At 37.0% G+C, this 16,342-nt stretch overlaps 1 protein-coding gene across 3 annotated transcripts in view; it reads right to left on the minus strand.

Moving 5' to 3' along the window:
• The window catches only part of ENPEP (glutamyl aminopeptidase), a 51,240-nt gene that overhangs the window by 23,554 nt on the left and 11,344 nt on the right, over positions 1–16,342 (minus strand). For all 3 annotated transcript variants that reach the window (XM_063310430.1, XM_063310432.1, XM_063310431.1), the window contains exons 3-8: positions 13,792–13,923; positions 12,680–12,800; positions 9,611–9,765; positions 7,832–7,945; positions 6,470–6,604; positions 4,273–4,338 (exon numbers count right to left, since the gene is read on the minus strand). In XM_063310430.1, coding sequence (XP_063166500.1) covers positions 4,273–4,338; positions 6,470–6,604; positions 7,832–7,945; positions 9,611–9,765; positions 12,680–12,800; positions 13,792–13,923 — 723 coding nt within the window. The remainder of the gene's footprint in view (positions 1–4,272; positions 4,339–6,469; positions 6,605–7,831; positions 7,946–9,610; positions 9,766–12,679; positions 12,801–13,791; positions 13,924–16,342) is intronic.

Here is a 16,342-nt window from a genome sequence, read left to right on the forward strand (position 1 = left end):
TGAATTGTCTTTCAAGTGTTCTCTCCCTCCTCTCCACACACACCCCCCACACACCCCCAGCACTTTTGTTTCTAACTTGTTTTTTCTTCTTGTTGAATTTCTACCTGAGGTCAGCTTTTAAACAAAAGAGGTGAGTTTGACAAGGACTGCACATGGGAATAACTTCTGCTGAATGGTAAGCTCTTTAGGGCTATAATGTGCCTGGTTTGCTAAAAATGTAAAGGTTGGATAAAGGTACATAATCATCACATGGCACAGGGCCACAGGCCATAAGGCTCTGCCAAGTGGGAAAGAGGATTCTATCACTGTTTCTTCTTCAGATTAATGACTTAGTGCAGGAAGTCAGTACAACTTTCCTCTTCATTTAATGGGATGGATGGAGGATGTGGCTATTAAAATATGTCCTGTAGAGACATGAAGAACATTGTATGTTATACTTGATAAGCCACTATCCAGTGACCATGCTGTGATTTAAAGTTATAAATCAGAAGGGTAAATAACCCTTTATTAGAGCTAACATGGATTAGTGGATAAGGTGATAAACTAGAGAAGGAAAGAGCAAAATTCACGTCCATCTCAGCCACAGAAGGTCATCAAGAGATTTTGGATTAGTCATTGTCTCTCAGCTTAGCCTATCTCAAAAGCTGTGGGGTGGGGGAAGTTGTGGGAAAACCCAGAGCAGGGAGTTTTTAAGCTTCTGAAGGAAAGGTGAGATATACATCATAATAATTAACAACTGTATCCCATGATTCATTGACACATTGCTGGGTCCCTGCACTAATGTGGTAAGCTTTGCCGGTACAGTTGTTCTGACCTCATACCCATTAAAGTGAATAACATCTTCTATCCAAAAAGTTGGCTTTCTTCCCATGGGCACAGTTTCTATAAATGTGTTCATAGCAGCAATATGGAAGTTAAAGTAAAGGTGAAAGCAATTTTTGTATCCATGTGAATATGTGTATAGTGTGGAAGCTTCAGAAATTCCCTTCCCTTAACTGCATGTGCGTGGCATGTGTGTATGTGTTTTTATCCATGTGCATGCCAACAGCAAGATAGAAGTTGTGCAGAAAAAAAGGACTAACTCTGTAGTCTCTCAATCACTTTTCCAGTCATTTTAGATACAGTTGATGTATTCCAAAAGTCATCTCTTGTTTTGATACTTTAGAAGTGTCATTTGATAAATCACATTTTTCTTGGCACTTCCTACAAATTTGAGTGTGCTGCATTAGAACGACAGATGGCACTGTTTCTCTCATTCAGCACTTTGATGCTTTCATGAAGTTAATTTATACGATTCTTCCTAGCTTGAATTGAAAGTACAAAATCAAATATGCAAACCAATTGCTTCTTGCTCAAGTGTAGAAGGCAGTCAGCTGCTCACACAATGATTATTTCTCAACTAGCATAAGTGGCAATTATGAAAATGTTACTATGGGCTCTGAAACCTTTAGTACTTTGATCTCAGTTTCAGCTTCATAGATGCACTTCTGTAAGGTAGGCAGCAGTGTGCTACTGTGATGTGAGTTCTTTCTTTTAAACAATCAAACTTTTTGTTCAACCACCACTCTGAAGGGCAGAAAGAGGTATATTTTTATTATTTGTATTACAGCTGATGCATAAAATCATAAGATTGGGATCTGGGTTGTATAAAGACTAGTGGAAGTCAGAAATACTGATGGGCACAGTATCAATAACCCCTGAAATTTGGATTACTAATATCTTCATTAGGTAATTTAAAGGTAAATGTAAGTTGCTAGACCCTCCTGTAGAAGTTGATAACTGTGTTGGCTGAGTGGCTGCTTTTCTCCCCCAACTACCCCAGCAAAGGATATTGAAATCTAGGAGACTGTATTTTGAGATAAGGATGAACAGTGATTTCCAGGTGAAACCATGGCAGACTAGCACATCTCCGCAAAATAGCAGGGATGACGCAAAGGCAAAGACCGAAAGCTGGGCAATATACCCAAGTTAATGGAACTTCTTGGAACAAGGAAAGCCTATGATATCACCCACATGTGCTTGGGGGTGGGCAGCTCCTTGCAAGGAAGCCTGCAGGGTCCAGAGAGACCCTGCAGGCAACCTGCAGGGAGAGCGCCAGGAGCCGCAGAAGAAGAGACTACGCTCACAGACTTGGATGAAGCCTGTTTAAAGGACAAGGGGGCTGCCCGATCCTAAAGCACTGGGTCTGCCACTTTCTAAAGCGTGTTTAAATGGAGCATATTTAAAATGTAAAGAGACCTCCAGACCAGCAGAGCACCTAGAGTCACCTGGGGGAGTGTACATTCAGTCTGGGAAAGATTACAGTAAGAAGGAAGGAACCAGTTACAAAGATCTAAAAATAATTAAATGCAAAAAGCTTACTGGGATTTTGGAATAAGAAAGTTTAAAAAATGAACAATAGGGGCAGTTAAATTTGGAATACTGCCTCACTTAAAGTATTTTTTGAATTAAATAAACAGATATCTCCATGGGAAGGAAGAATGTTTAAATTTGTTAAGGAAGCTGATTAGCTGACTTTTATTTCTAATCACTTTTGGAAATTGCTTGTTAACTGCTTTAAAGCTATTAGGAACCTTAGGACTGACACGTTTTATAGTAATGGGTGAGTTTCCTTCAATCTTTAGTGAAAGAAGTTTTAAATACAAGTGTAAGGACTTAAAAAAAATATTTTTTTTGGAATGAACAGCAAAAGTGTGATTAGAACTTTGATTTTGGGAAGTTACAAATGGACTAAGGGTCCAGATAAATTTGAAATAAGATTTTGGAATTAATTATAAAGAATCCTTCCTGCGGGAAAATGCTTTTGTTTTGAATTCTTAAAAAAAAAAGACTTTAAAAAGTGGACACTAGAGGGAACTAGAGGGAGCTAAAAGTTATAGTTAAAGGAGAAGAACACTCAAACTCGACTTACAAATACAGAATGAAGCAAAATATTTTATCACTGGACATATTGAAGGATATTTTTGAACAACGGACCCTGAATTAATTTTAAGATTGTCTGCCTCTATAGATAAACTGTGTTTAAAAGATGTTATGGAAGAGGAACAAATTTTACCTGACAAGATTGAGACTGATTTGAAAGTGGATATAAAGTGACAGGCTACAAGAACGACATGGAAAAAGATGTTACACTGGACATACAAAATAAACCATCTGATGTCTTAATAATTAAAAAGGGATATACAAATAACAAACCAAAAGAGTTATTTGGATAATATTCCTATATTGGATTTACAAAAGAGGCTTGTTAAAGTTTTGAAGAATTTAGTGAGAAGTGACAAAGAAAAAATGAAAAGAAATCAAGTTCTAGGCATTACTTGAAGGGACTAAAGATCAAGATTGTTAGAAATAAAAGAAAGGAATATAAAGTTGGTTTTTTGATCAAAGTTAAAACAGATATATTGTTATCTCTGGTAACCCTTAATGGACTTTTGCTGACATCAGGACTGAAATGACAAGGCTTTATGGATTTGATTATAGATAAGAGATGGAATATGGGAATAAAATATCATTTGTTGTATTTTAAGAGAGGTGATAAGTTACTAAAATTGTTTATACTTAAGATGAAGGGGGGACGCGGTGGCGCTGCGGGTTAAACCGCTGAGCTGTCGATCGGAAGGTCGGCGGTTCGAAACCGCGCGGCAGGGTGAGCTCCCGTTGCTCGTCCCAGCTCCTGCACACCAAGCAGTTCGAAAACTTGCAAATGTGAGTAGATTAATTGGTACCGCTTCGGCGGGAAGGTAACGGCGTTCCGTGAGTCATGCTGGCCACATGACCCGGAAGTGTCCTATGGACAACGCCGGCTCCAAGGCTTTGAAACGGAGATGAGCACCGCCCCCTAGAGTCGGACACGACTGGACTTTACGTCAAGGGAAACCTTTACCTTTACCTTAAGATGAAGGGGGAAGTCATTTCTTTATATATTTCTTTTTTTTTTCTTTATTATATTCTTATTTTTTTCTATTTTTTATTTTCTGCACTTTCTATTTTTTATTTTATTCTTTTTAGTTTGTATTAGTTTTTATTTGTTGTAACTGTAACTTTTAATAAAATTAATTACTATTAAAAAAAGAATTCTGGGACCTTTAATCTAGACTCAAGTGAAAGGCACAAGATTAGGGAAGGTTGTCCTATGCTGTGATTCACACACAGTCCTCAAAGTTTGTTCATGCACAACTAAAGCCCAATAATTTCTCCCAGGGAAACATGTACAGCCTCAGATTGTTAAACATTTGGAGTGATCGCTTTGCACCTTTTCAGCAGATCTCATACCTGACATCCAGTTCTGAAGTGATTTGGTGAGATCCAGTCTTCAAGCATTCTGAGAAGTGATGCTCCCTAGACAGAGATTTGATAGTATTGGTAAATAGCACTTTATATACCAACTTCTATTCATGGTGTTGGAAAAACAAACAAGCAAACTGTGTCAGCCTGCCTGAATAAAACGTACTGATAATTTATACTCTCCCCCTCTCTGTGCAATCCTTACCGTAAATGCTTGTCTTTATAGAAGCATATATGATATAAAAGTTTACCCTTCAGCCCCAAATTGCTCAACTCAAGCCTTTGTTGGCTTTTTGTGGGTTTGCATGGATTCTGTCATTTAAATTTTGGAGAATATTGACAAAAGCCAATATACCCAGAAATTCCAGTCTGTTGAAATTTATAGCTTCCAGACTTCACCAGATAAGTACCAAAAAAAAAAAAAAAAGGAAGAACACACACACACACACAGCTTTAATCAGAATGATTTTAACAATTATATGTGGATTATAAGTGTTGAAGATCGCTTCTACTTTGACTCCAACTGTAAGGAGAACATTTCAATGCAATTCTCACAGAGGAAGGACAGGATTATTGTAACCAAGTGAGCATATGTCTGTGTGCAGGTGAATGTCTTGTCTTTCACTGGTACAATCATCTTTCCAGCCATCTGCAAGTTCCCTGGCTTCCTACATTTCAGTTAAACCTCAGATGAAGGTATCAAAAGGAATCATAGTCCTGCTATGGAACTTTAACAAATTGGGAAGAGGGGACAGCCAAGGAAGCTTCAGGATCATGGAAAGATACAGTATGTAACAGAAAATAACAGAAGCACCCTTCTTGACACCTTACAACCATTCAGTAAGCACAAGCACCACCAGTAGAAACTTAAACTGACACTGAGAATGACGGACAGAAAAGCAGAAACCTCTTTCAGATGGGAAGGACACATCTGAGAAATTGAGTACATATTGAAGCATAGTATTAGTGAAGACATTTTCTGATAAATATGAGCCAGCTCCATTTGGCATGCTGATTCAAGACATCTGTGCCAATTTACACATCTGCTTACGGTCAGTGGCTTTGTTTCCCCATCCTTACTCTAACTTGAAGCAATCCAATGAGAAAAGTGTCAGAGTTCAGTGGCAAATACATGCTTCGTATACTGAAGGTCCCAAGTTCAATCTCTGGCACTGCCAAGTTAGTTTGAGATTCTGGAGATCTGCTCATAATCAGCATAGGCAACATTGACAGAAGTAGAGTAATACTCTGATTTGATTCAAGGTACTTTTCTAATGTTACAAATAGATAATCGGATGACCAAAAGGTTTGTAAACAACTTTGTTTGCTACAGTTCAATCCAGCTGTGCAATTTCAGCCTGTAAAAAACATATGTGGATGATCCAGCCAACATGAGTGGAGATCTGTGCCTGGACATGAGTAAAGCTTATATGATTGGACCATAATGGTACCACTGTGCAAGCCCAGATGAAGGTTGCATTGCATAAATTTTGTAACTGGTAATCCCATAAACAGTTAAAAATGTTAGGGCGTTTCCTTCTTTTTTTCATACCTTGAGCTTGGATATCAAAGTCCCAACTACATATTCAAGAGTTGGCTATGAATGTGAATTTCCATTTAAATGGCCACTTTCCCTGAATTATATAAGGAAATAGTAGTAGAAATGCATGGCTATTGCAGAGACAAGGCCACTCACATCTAAGCTGCATCATCACTATTGATGTACTATATAGACACCCACTCACACAGAATACACAATGAAAAAATCAAGGAGTAGGAACCATATACACAAGGTATAACATCATTGCCAGTACAAAGATAATGATTAGTTTACCATTCCCTGTGTGTCACTGCATATAATATATATTGGCCTGGATGGCTGTGCTCCTGCAGACAATTATGTGGTGGAAATTACAGTGCAGTATGCCAAGATTATCCATTTAATTATTGTCTCAGGTACTTTCTATATCACATTCCTCTGCTACACAGGGAAACCAACTTTTCCATCTCTCCTGCACTAAACTGTAGCACCACACAGGCAGATATACACAAAGAATGCAGGTGTAAGATCAATGTCCATACGGTCCACCTCCTGGTTTTTCCCTAAGACTGAATAGGCTCAAACACTATAGATTTTTATCTTCTTTTCTCCCAATTATATGGGGAAACTTAAGTTCTTCCTTACTTTGCTGTAGGATATGCCATCAAATACAGAAGTTATTTCATCAGGAGAAGACACATTCACTGTAATAGGGTGAGATGAAAGCAAAGAATCATCCTTCAGCACAGGGAGTAGGTCATCAATTAAAATTTGGTCCAGCTGTAGAGAAAAAAGGGGTGGGGAAAAAAATAATTATTCCCCAAAATGATTTACTTCATTAGCTAAAAGCAGGTTAATGCCTGAAGAATGATTAGCACATCTTCCCTAACAAAAGCATGCCAAATGTCAATCTCACCTTATCATGGGATAAGAGGAAAGCTCCAGTTTTGGACTGATAGCTAGCTAATGAACAGGATAAAGAGCAAAAAAATAGTCATTCTCCAGAATTTTGCCTAACCATTATATAAATCTATCTAGGATATCATCACTACATCTTGTGGAAATGAAAAATTAGCTAATATTTGGGTCAAGCTGTTTTTCTATCACCAAATTTGATAACTTTCAAGGAGGAAAATTTACAGGTTGAATCTACAGCTGTAAATCTCATGTCCCAGAGCTAAATAAGTTAATGAAACCTATCCCTCTAAAAACAAAATACCTCCCTTATGTTGTACTGAACTCCTGGTGACCAAGATAAAACCATTCAGTTTATTTGGCAGCAATTCCAAAGTTGTTTGCCACTGTTTTCTTCCAGGAAGATTTTTAACTTTCCAACTAGCCTACAGCCCTGATATTCCTGGGCAATCTCTCAATCAAACACAAACCAAACCTGATGTGCATTGCTTCTGAACTCAGATAAGTTCAGCTAATAGCTATCACCTTGATCAGTAGCCATGCTTAATATTTAAGAGGTGTGTTTTATTTAAATTCTTAGAAAGGAACATTTTTATTGATATTTTAGAGCAGCTACCTCCAGCCTTGATCTGTGCAACTCTCAGAATTCCTTAGTAAGTATGATCACTCATGAGAATTCTGGGGATGGAAGTCCATGTAGCTGGAGAGCACTTAGACTGGGGGAGTCTATTATAGCTATTTTATAAAATAGTAAACCCCAAAGCCCATGCTGGAGGATTCAACAACTCATCTAAAATGCCTGCCTCCTATAGTCCTGGATGGACTATTGAGAAGCACAGTCCCATTGTGTATTCTCTAATATAGGCTGATTTTCAACAATGATCAGCATTACACTAATAATAAATTCATTAAAAAGAATAAAAGTCAGTGGTGGGGAGTACAACATGGGGTTTCAAAACTGTGATTTTATTCAATCATTGTCTTTTTGGAAAAACCATTTCTATCAAAATCCCTGGGCTAAAATATACCTAAAACATGAGTAACACTGCCTCTGTTCACATTCTATAATTATACAAGGACATGAATTCTTACCATTTGCCAGTTGTTTTCTGCAGCGTTTACACCCATAAACTCAAAGAAACTGGCAAATCCTTCATTTAGCCATAAGTCATCCCACCAATCCATGGTCACAATATTTCCAAACCACTATAATTAGTCAAAGAAGCAAACAGCATTATCTTTGTGAATAGGAAGATAAAAAGCATATTGTCCATAACACAGCTGTTTAGGTATTACACAAGACTTTTTTTCCTTTTTTCTGGAAAAGAATTAACACAAGGACAACCTAGACAGGGGCTACAAAAATCCAGATGTCAGTAGATGGAAAGAAAGGATTAGAGTTTTCTGCATCTCTTCCAGTGATCATCTGATTTTTTCCAGCCCATATCCAATAGTCCTACCTTATTTGCAACTTGTCCGGGATGTTTTATTGAACTGTACCTTGTTGTACTAAAAAGGCCATCTCTTGGGATCAAAGTATGTGAAGAATAATGTGCTACTTTCTGAGGTGGGCAGTATGCTGAGGCCTGTTATTTCCAAGAGCTTCAGTTTTGAGGTTAGATGGGTAATTACTAGGAACTGGCCATTCTTGGTTGCAAAACTCCATCATTTGAAATGAAAACGTTCCTGCTTTCTCTCAGGAGTTTCAAATACCAAGCCAAACCATTGTTACCTGCCCTTGTTGGGGTGCTTTATTATTGAAGCCTTATGGTTTGCATGTTTGCAAGTAGTTTTGTTTAATATTGACTGCATCTGGATAATGATTTATCATACTGGGAATCAGCATAACCTCCTTCCATGTTTGTGAACATCCTGCTTCAGCTCAAATATAACTATAATAAGGCTTGGGTCTTTTCATTTCAATTTGCAGTATGTCATGTTACTGAAACTTGACAACCTCTAATTATGATCATGGTTTGTCTGAAAGAAGTACAATCAGAACTCAGAGCAACTGAACTGCTCACGATGTTGTCAGAACAGTTTGGAGGAGAACTAAGCTTTTTCAGTGATTTATTGACATCTCAATTCAGCTCTTTTGAAATGCATATTCATTTAAAAATGATAATAAACTTCTAACTGAACTATCCTACCTTGAAAGCTTTTTGTCAAAAGGCGGGATAAAAATGCTTCAGATAAAAAATAAAAGATAGACTATAGTTTCGAAAACACAGTGTTTGATATAGAATCATAAATGTTATCCTTCAAAAGTCTGATGAGGTTTCTCAGAACACACACATTCAACTGAAAACGTATGCTTAACATGTTAAGATAACAGTTTTAGGCACCTGTTAAACATCAGATTTTACTTTATTTAATTTTGATGCAATCTCAGTGAGTGGTTATATTGTAAATGCTGGTTGGAAGCAGTTGTCCATATTGGTGAAGAAGTTCTGCTGTTAAGCTGAGAGGTTGCTGGATTCAGTGTAATTTTTTCACACACTGTTCTTTTAGCCTCCTTTGTGAGAAGAAGGGCCAAGTGAAAAGAATCCTTATAAATAGCACAACTCTTGCAATTTAGCATGATTTATAAATGCTGAATAACATAGGACCTGAGGAATAGCTACAGGTTTATGCTGTAACCACTGCCAACAGTAAAACCCCATCCAACAAATAAAATATTGATAGAGGATGAAATAAAACCTGCTTGTGAAATATACCTGAAACATCAAATTAATCCAATTATTTTATAAGTCAGAAGCAGACAGATTAAAATCCTGTTGAAAATTGTCTATGGGATAAGCACATTATAATTTCCTGGAATACAATACTGTATTTTGGTTTTTGTTCATAACAGTATTCAGTAAACTGTACCTGATGAACAACTTCATGGGCAACCACAGCTGCCACTCTTTGCTTGTTAGAAGCAGCAGATTCTTCTGGATCATAAAGGAGATTAGTTTCTCTGTAAGTGATCAGTCCCCAATTCTCCATGGCCCCAGTGCCAAAGTCTGGAATTGCTATTTCATCTAAATGGAACAAGAGAGATGTTTACTTAGGCCCTCAAGCTCTTTCATCTCCCTCTAGTCACAGAACATCTGCCTCTCAGAGAACTGACAGTGGCTGCTTGTGTGTTTGCAACTCAGAAACTCAATGCCAGGCATTTACAGGATAATACTTATGAATCAGTTCCATTCCTTTCCATTTTACCTTTTCACCAAGGCAACTTAGACACAATGCATAACATTCTAGGGAGCCTACAGATTTAAGGGTGAGAATATAATTGAAAGATTGCAACTGGTATTCAAAATATGGTGGCTCTCCATGAGCTTATCTATCTACCTGTCCATCTTCTCAGCCAATGAATGAGATTTAGAGTAGAATGGGTCCAGCAGGAACAGAGAGAGCAGGAGAAACTAACGTAAGAGGCAATCAAGGATGATAATAATAATCTAATTAGAATTATATTCTATATTATAATGATAATAAGGACAATGATAAGGATCAGTATATAATTAATCCATTTTACTGTCTGCATCATTAGGGTAGTTTCCCAGTCACCATTACAAATCTTCATTCATAGTTTTCCCTAACATACAACAACTTTATATATAATTTTCTCTAAATCTGCAAAAACTTAAAAAATATAATTTATATGATGTCATTTTAAAATGTAAAATGTCCCTCATACAAATTATTTAAAACAAAGCTATTGCTTTTTAGATATAACTGAGAAATATACAGTATATACTTTTCAGATGTGTGTCTCAAAAAAGAGAGATTTATCTGCAGAGATTTTTTTTTTTTGACTAAGTGAGGCATAACAGGGCTGTTTGGTGTAGTTATCCATGCCAAGATCTCACAAATCTGCTCTCACAGAAATCCAGAAATACATATGGAAGGTCAAGACTGATGATGAATTTAACCCCTAATGTTTCTTACTTCATTGGAGCAATATGTGTGTAGCACTGCACATATGCTGAGTAGTGCCACCATGAACTGAAGCTCAAATGTCACTATAGAGCAAGTAATGGGGCTCTTACAACCTTTAATGAAAGTGAGTCATTCCATGGTACTATTAATATTAAACTTCATATTAAAAGGGCATAAACCACTGTTCTTAAACCGTTTAGTCAAATTAGATAATGTGTAAGAAAAGGGAGAAGGGAGATGCACATAATCTATAGAGAAACAGTGTTTTGTAATCAGATGCACAGCTTTCAATGTAGTATGTAGTAAGTAGGCAATCTGTCCACCTTCTACCATACAAACACACAGAGTAATACTTTTCACTGCTTTGGGGTTAATGCCAAACTAATTTCTATAGAGTCTTCCTGTGATTAGATTGAAAAGATTTTGTATTTGGGACTCAGAAAATATTTATTGACAAATTAATAAACTAAATTCACGTGCAATAAACCACATCTTGTTCTATTCACCACAACATGTAGGTGGGTCTTCATGGCAGGTAATTGATATTAGTTCAAATGAAAATGATGGACTCTAGAATCCTTTGGAGGGCATACAATACTGCCACTTGGTCTAGCTTAGAAGTCAAAGTGCTTCTCAGATGGACAACCTTGGATCCAAAAAGTCTGAAGCCCTCATGTCTCCTTTATTGTTGTTCAACATGGGTTTCTCTACAGGTAGCTGATATAAAATTTTAGTTCAATTATTTTTATATCTATTACAGTTAATTCAGCACTTGCTAACATCCTCACAGTAACTATCTATTTAAAATACTTCTAAAGTGCCCTTTATTGAGTGGTCACAAAAGTATAAATAAAAGTATCTACATAAATGTGTAAAATGTGTTTTAAAAATCCTATAAATTCTTCTTAGAAGTAGATTCCATCCAGTTCAATGGAGATATAAGTTTTCCTTTTATATCAACCATAGCATTTATAAAAGTATCACAAGTTTTGGGATAGTTTGCCAGCCAAAATCTCTCATCTGACTTAAAGAAAAGCCATCACCTGTAATTCGTCATTTTGTCAACAAATATATTATAGTTCACTTTGTCACACATTTTCATGAGCACAAAAAAATACTGTATTCATATACCAGATTAATAATTTTATCAAGGACAAGGAGGCAGATCTCACCTAAGTTATTTTTTATAACCTCTTTTAGTAATCAAACCATTTTTAAAATCAATATTCATAGAGTGACATAATTTTGCCCTATCATCAACACTTGGGTAATTGCTTTCTAGTTTCTCATATTTTCATCCTATAGCAGATGGGGATATATTTACCATCTTCATTCTTCAGCAATGAACATAATCCATGTATCGTCAAAAGTTATAACTAGACTCCCCAATATAATCTCCTTTTCACAGTTCACAAGCTCTCACTTCCTATTCTTATTCAAAACATTCTAAATTATTTGTTGGCACTATGATTTTAAATTATTTGCCAAAACATGGCAATGAAGTACAGTAAGTGTGACCCACATCCATAAACCACCCAACGTTCAGTCATAACAGTCAGCTGTGGTTGAATGCCTTCCTTCACATTGGTTGGAAGCCAGATGCCTAGTATAATATAATGTATATGGTTTGTGTATATGTTCTGTGCTGCTCTCAAGTCTGTCTAAAGATTCTGTTTGAAAATTGTTTCCATCGTTTTCACTTTGTTCAGCTTGATTTACTTCTCTACCAGCAGAGAAATACAAATTAAAATTGCTTGGAAAAAGACAGCTCTATTGCTAATCTGAGCAGGCCATACTTGTCAATATGGACCAATAATTGGATGCCTATGAAAACATGATTGTGAGACACAACTGTCTATAAAAATATGACTGGGAGGCACAACTGGAGTATAAAGTAAGCAACAAAATGTCAACTATTTCTAACTTCATCCTTGCATATAATTTTCAGATTACACATAAACTGGAAACAAAATTTTAACATTCATTAAAAGATTAGGAACAGAAATTTACCCAGTTTTGGAAGAGAATAGTTCATATCGAAGTACTGCTCAAAGTAATCAAATACAACTTTAGTTACATCAGCTGCATAGTTGGCTGTGTTTATCTGCTGTGGTTGGGCATAAATGCGGAGCTGTAAAACAATGTAGAGATATTATCAGAGAGATTCCAGCTTGATACTATATTCGTTCAGGTTACCTCCTTTTGAAAGCTAAACTATGCAAGAAGCCCCTTCTTGAAACTATTTAAGTGGAGCAGTTAAGTTATGGACAAGTGGTATTATTTTTCCAAGGCAACTTTAATAGTAAAATTGCATATGTTAACAGGTTTATTGTTAGCATCCTTAATTAGAAAATGTTCTAGTCCTGTAAGTTTGTGTGTGTGTGTATAAAACAATTGAAATTTGGATTTTAATAAACTCTGTGGATTATTTATTAACAGATGGTCTCAGCATCTTGCATTTAGTACAAGCAGCACCTAAGCACAAATATGTATCAAAGTAGCCACAGATAATATTAAGTTCTCTGCAAAGTCCTTTTTTTTTTTAAACTGTGAGAGCATTTTTCACTGCTTCAGATGACAACATGCCATTTCTTCTGTTAACATAATGTTCCCTGAAGAAGCAAAGAGCTTGCATGAATCAATCTCACTTTTCCCAAAGGCGATGTTTGGTAAGGGACAATATCGGAGCACTAGATAGCCTACTTGAGCAAGATGCTATTAAAAGACAACTTGGGGCCGCTGCCTTATTTGGATTCCAGAAAGTATGTATCTGAACGGAAGGAAAACATAGTCTCAGGTATCAAATGTTTGCTCATTATGGTCTTGAGTAGAGAATCAAAGAAGTGAAAAGGATTGTGGAGGTCTGACTCCTTAATGAAGGAAAAAGTTTGGGAAGCACTGGTTTACAGCATGGCTGTAAGAGAATTTTGTAAAACAGCACAACTAAGTAGAAAATGATATGATCTCCTTTTGCAGATAGAGAAACTGAGGGAAAATTTACTGTTAACAGAGGCAGGGGAAAATTACTCAGGACATCACTTTTAATAAAAGCTATTGTTTGCTTTTCATTCTGCAAAGCAAAACATCCTTGTGAAAGATTGCAAAACCAACATACAACTTACTGGAATTCCATGAGATGAGTTTCTTTCGGTATACTCAAACTGGTGCACAGCCCAGGCCACCAAATAAGTACTCATTGGGACAGATTTCATGAATATTGTCTTTGTCCAACCATTATCTAATGAGACTGTTCCCTGGGGAATAAAAGTGTGGAAAAATTAAATTCCTGTGGTTACAAATGAAGCATTTCTGTAAAGTAAACAACTTCTATGACATATTTTATGTTTGGAATGAAATCAAGAAACTTTATCTTTTTCATTGTTAATGTTCTTGGAATATAGGACAACATCTAACTCAGTTTTCTATACTTCTTTGTTGTCATCTAGTAGTCCTCTGAATTTTTGCATTCCATTTATGGTATGCCTTACCAACTTTATCCCTTTTTTGTTGCCAGAACATTGCTGAGCAGAATTTTCCTGCATGATTGCTCTTACTAGCTTACAAGAATTTTTTTCTTTTGAGTATAATTTTTATTAAGAATTTTAATTACAATAGTAAAAACTAATACAAATGAAACTTAGAGAAAGAGAAGAGAATGGGAAGAAAGAATAAAAAGTGCAGGAAAAAAGAAAAAGAAGGTAGAAAGAAAAAACAAAAAAGAAATATATAAAGAAGTGACTTCTAATCTTTATCACAACAAAAATAAATAAATTTAATAACTCGTCACCCCCTATAAGGTTAAACAGATATCTCTTCATCCCATATTTCATCCTTTATCTATAAGCAAATCCATAAAACATCAACATTTTGATCCTGGTGTCAGCAAAAAGTCCATAAAGCGTTCCCAGAACTTTGCAAGAAAAAAAAAGTCTTATTTTAACCTTGATCAAATAAACCAACTTTATATTCCTTCCTTTTACTTCCAACAGTCTTAATCCTTATGTCAATCAAATATCAAAAACAAATGTGGGAGCCAGTTTGGTCTAGTGGTTAAGGCACCAGGCTAGAAACCAGGAGACTGAGAGTTCTTATTTTTCCTGGCATTAAAGTCAGCACCTGTTATACTAGTGTGATGATATTGGATAGGGGTGTGTGTGTGTGTGATTGTGTATTTTTGTGAGTGACAGAAAGAAAGAGGGAAAAATAAGTCTCCATCAGTTCCCCATTCGTAGAAAACAATACCAGAAATATAACTGAAATAATACAACTGAAATAAATAAACCACATATAATCACAATTATGCACTGGATCCTACCCATTTACATCATGGCATTTCCAAACACTGTGTTATGAAAAGGAAATTGTGCCTTAGTACTAATATGAAAAAGATCTTGTGTCATTCCTTTTCATTCTTTCCAACACAATGGAATGTTGGAAAGAAATTATGGAAAGGAGCTCAGGACTCTCTCCATCAGTGTGACAATTCTCTGAAAACTGAATGGGGGGACCAAATTTGGCAGTGGGAAAAGCCAAGAAAAGAAATATCAAGTTTGAAAATGACCAAAGCCAGCTGGAGGGTGCAAAGAAAAAATGTTTTGGAAAATTTTCCTTCAAAACATCCCTCTGGGAGAGGCAGTTGGGCAGTGGCTCACAATGCTGTGAACTCTTCCACTCTAAGACACCCTGGTCACATGAAGCAGAGTGAAAATATGTAGCCCACCACCTACTTCTTAGTGTATGTGTTATATACAAGCACACACAGATGCAACAGAAGGGAAAGCAGAAATATACTTACAGACACACAACACATATGATTAGAGCCATACACATATACACAAAGACAGCATGAATGCATGTATGCACGTACTCTGATTAGTTCTTTGGGGAAAGTGCATACATGCATATAGATGAGTCAGATTGGGAAAGGGTGTGCTAATGTATTGGTCCAAGTTCCAGGATATATTATCAGGTTGCAATTTAAAAATTCCCTTCTCACCCCTATGGGTGGTATGTGTCTTCCTCAACCTCGGGTCCTCTACCAGAGGCCTGGGAGTTTGAGGGTTCTGAGCAGTATCTTAGCTGTTCCTAGCACTTTACTCTTCTGGGCACAGAGCTCTGATGTTGTTCCTGGGATCTGTTGGAGCTACTTAGGAGTCACAGCCCTGAGTGCTCCTACCACCACTGGGACCACTTTGGCCTTCACTTTCCACATCCTTTCTAGTTCCTCCTTCAGGCCCAGGTACTTCTCCAGCTTCTCATACTCCTTCCTGATGTTGTTGTCACTTGGCACTGCTACGTCTATTACCACCACTGTCTTCTGGTCCTTGTTTACTACCATAATGTCTGGTTGATTGGGCAGTACCTGTCTGTCTGTCTGGATCTGTTGATGGTACATCCCATGCAGGGTCTTGTCTTGCCATGGCACTTCCTCCGCTTGATCTTCTTCCCATGTCTGCTGCTGCCTCAGGCATTCTCTCATACTTGGTACTTGGGTGTTGCTGTCTTCCTTGCCTTCTCATCATGGTTCCCACGTGACTGTGGGTTACCAAGGTACTTGTAGCTGGTCTATGTCTGCTATGTGGCTTGCTGGTAGTTCCACTCCACTAGTCTTGACTACCTTCCCTCTCTTTACTACCATCCAGCCACACTTCTTCAGTCCGAATGACATCCCAA

This window comes from Candoia aspera, chromosome 8, assembly GCF_035149785.1.
Source record: "Candoia aspera isolate rCanAsp1 chromosome 8, rCanAsp1.hap2, whole genome shotgun sequence".
NCBI lineage: Eukaryota > Metazoa > Chordata > Lepidosauria > Squamata > Boidae > Candoia > Candoia aspera.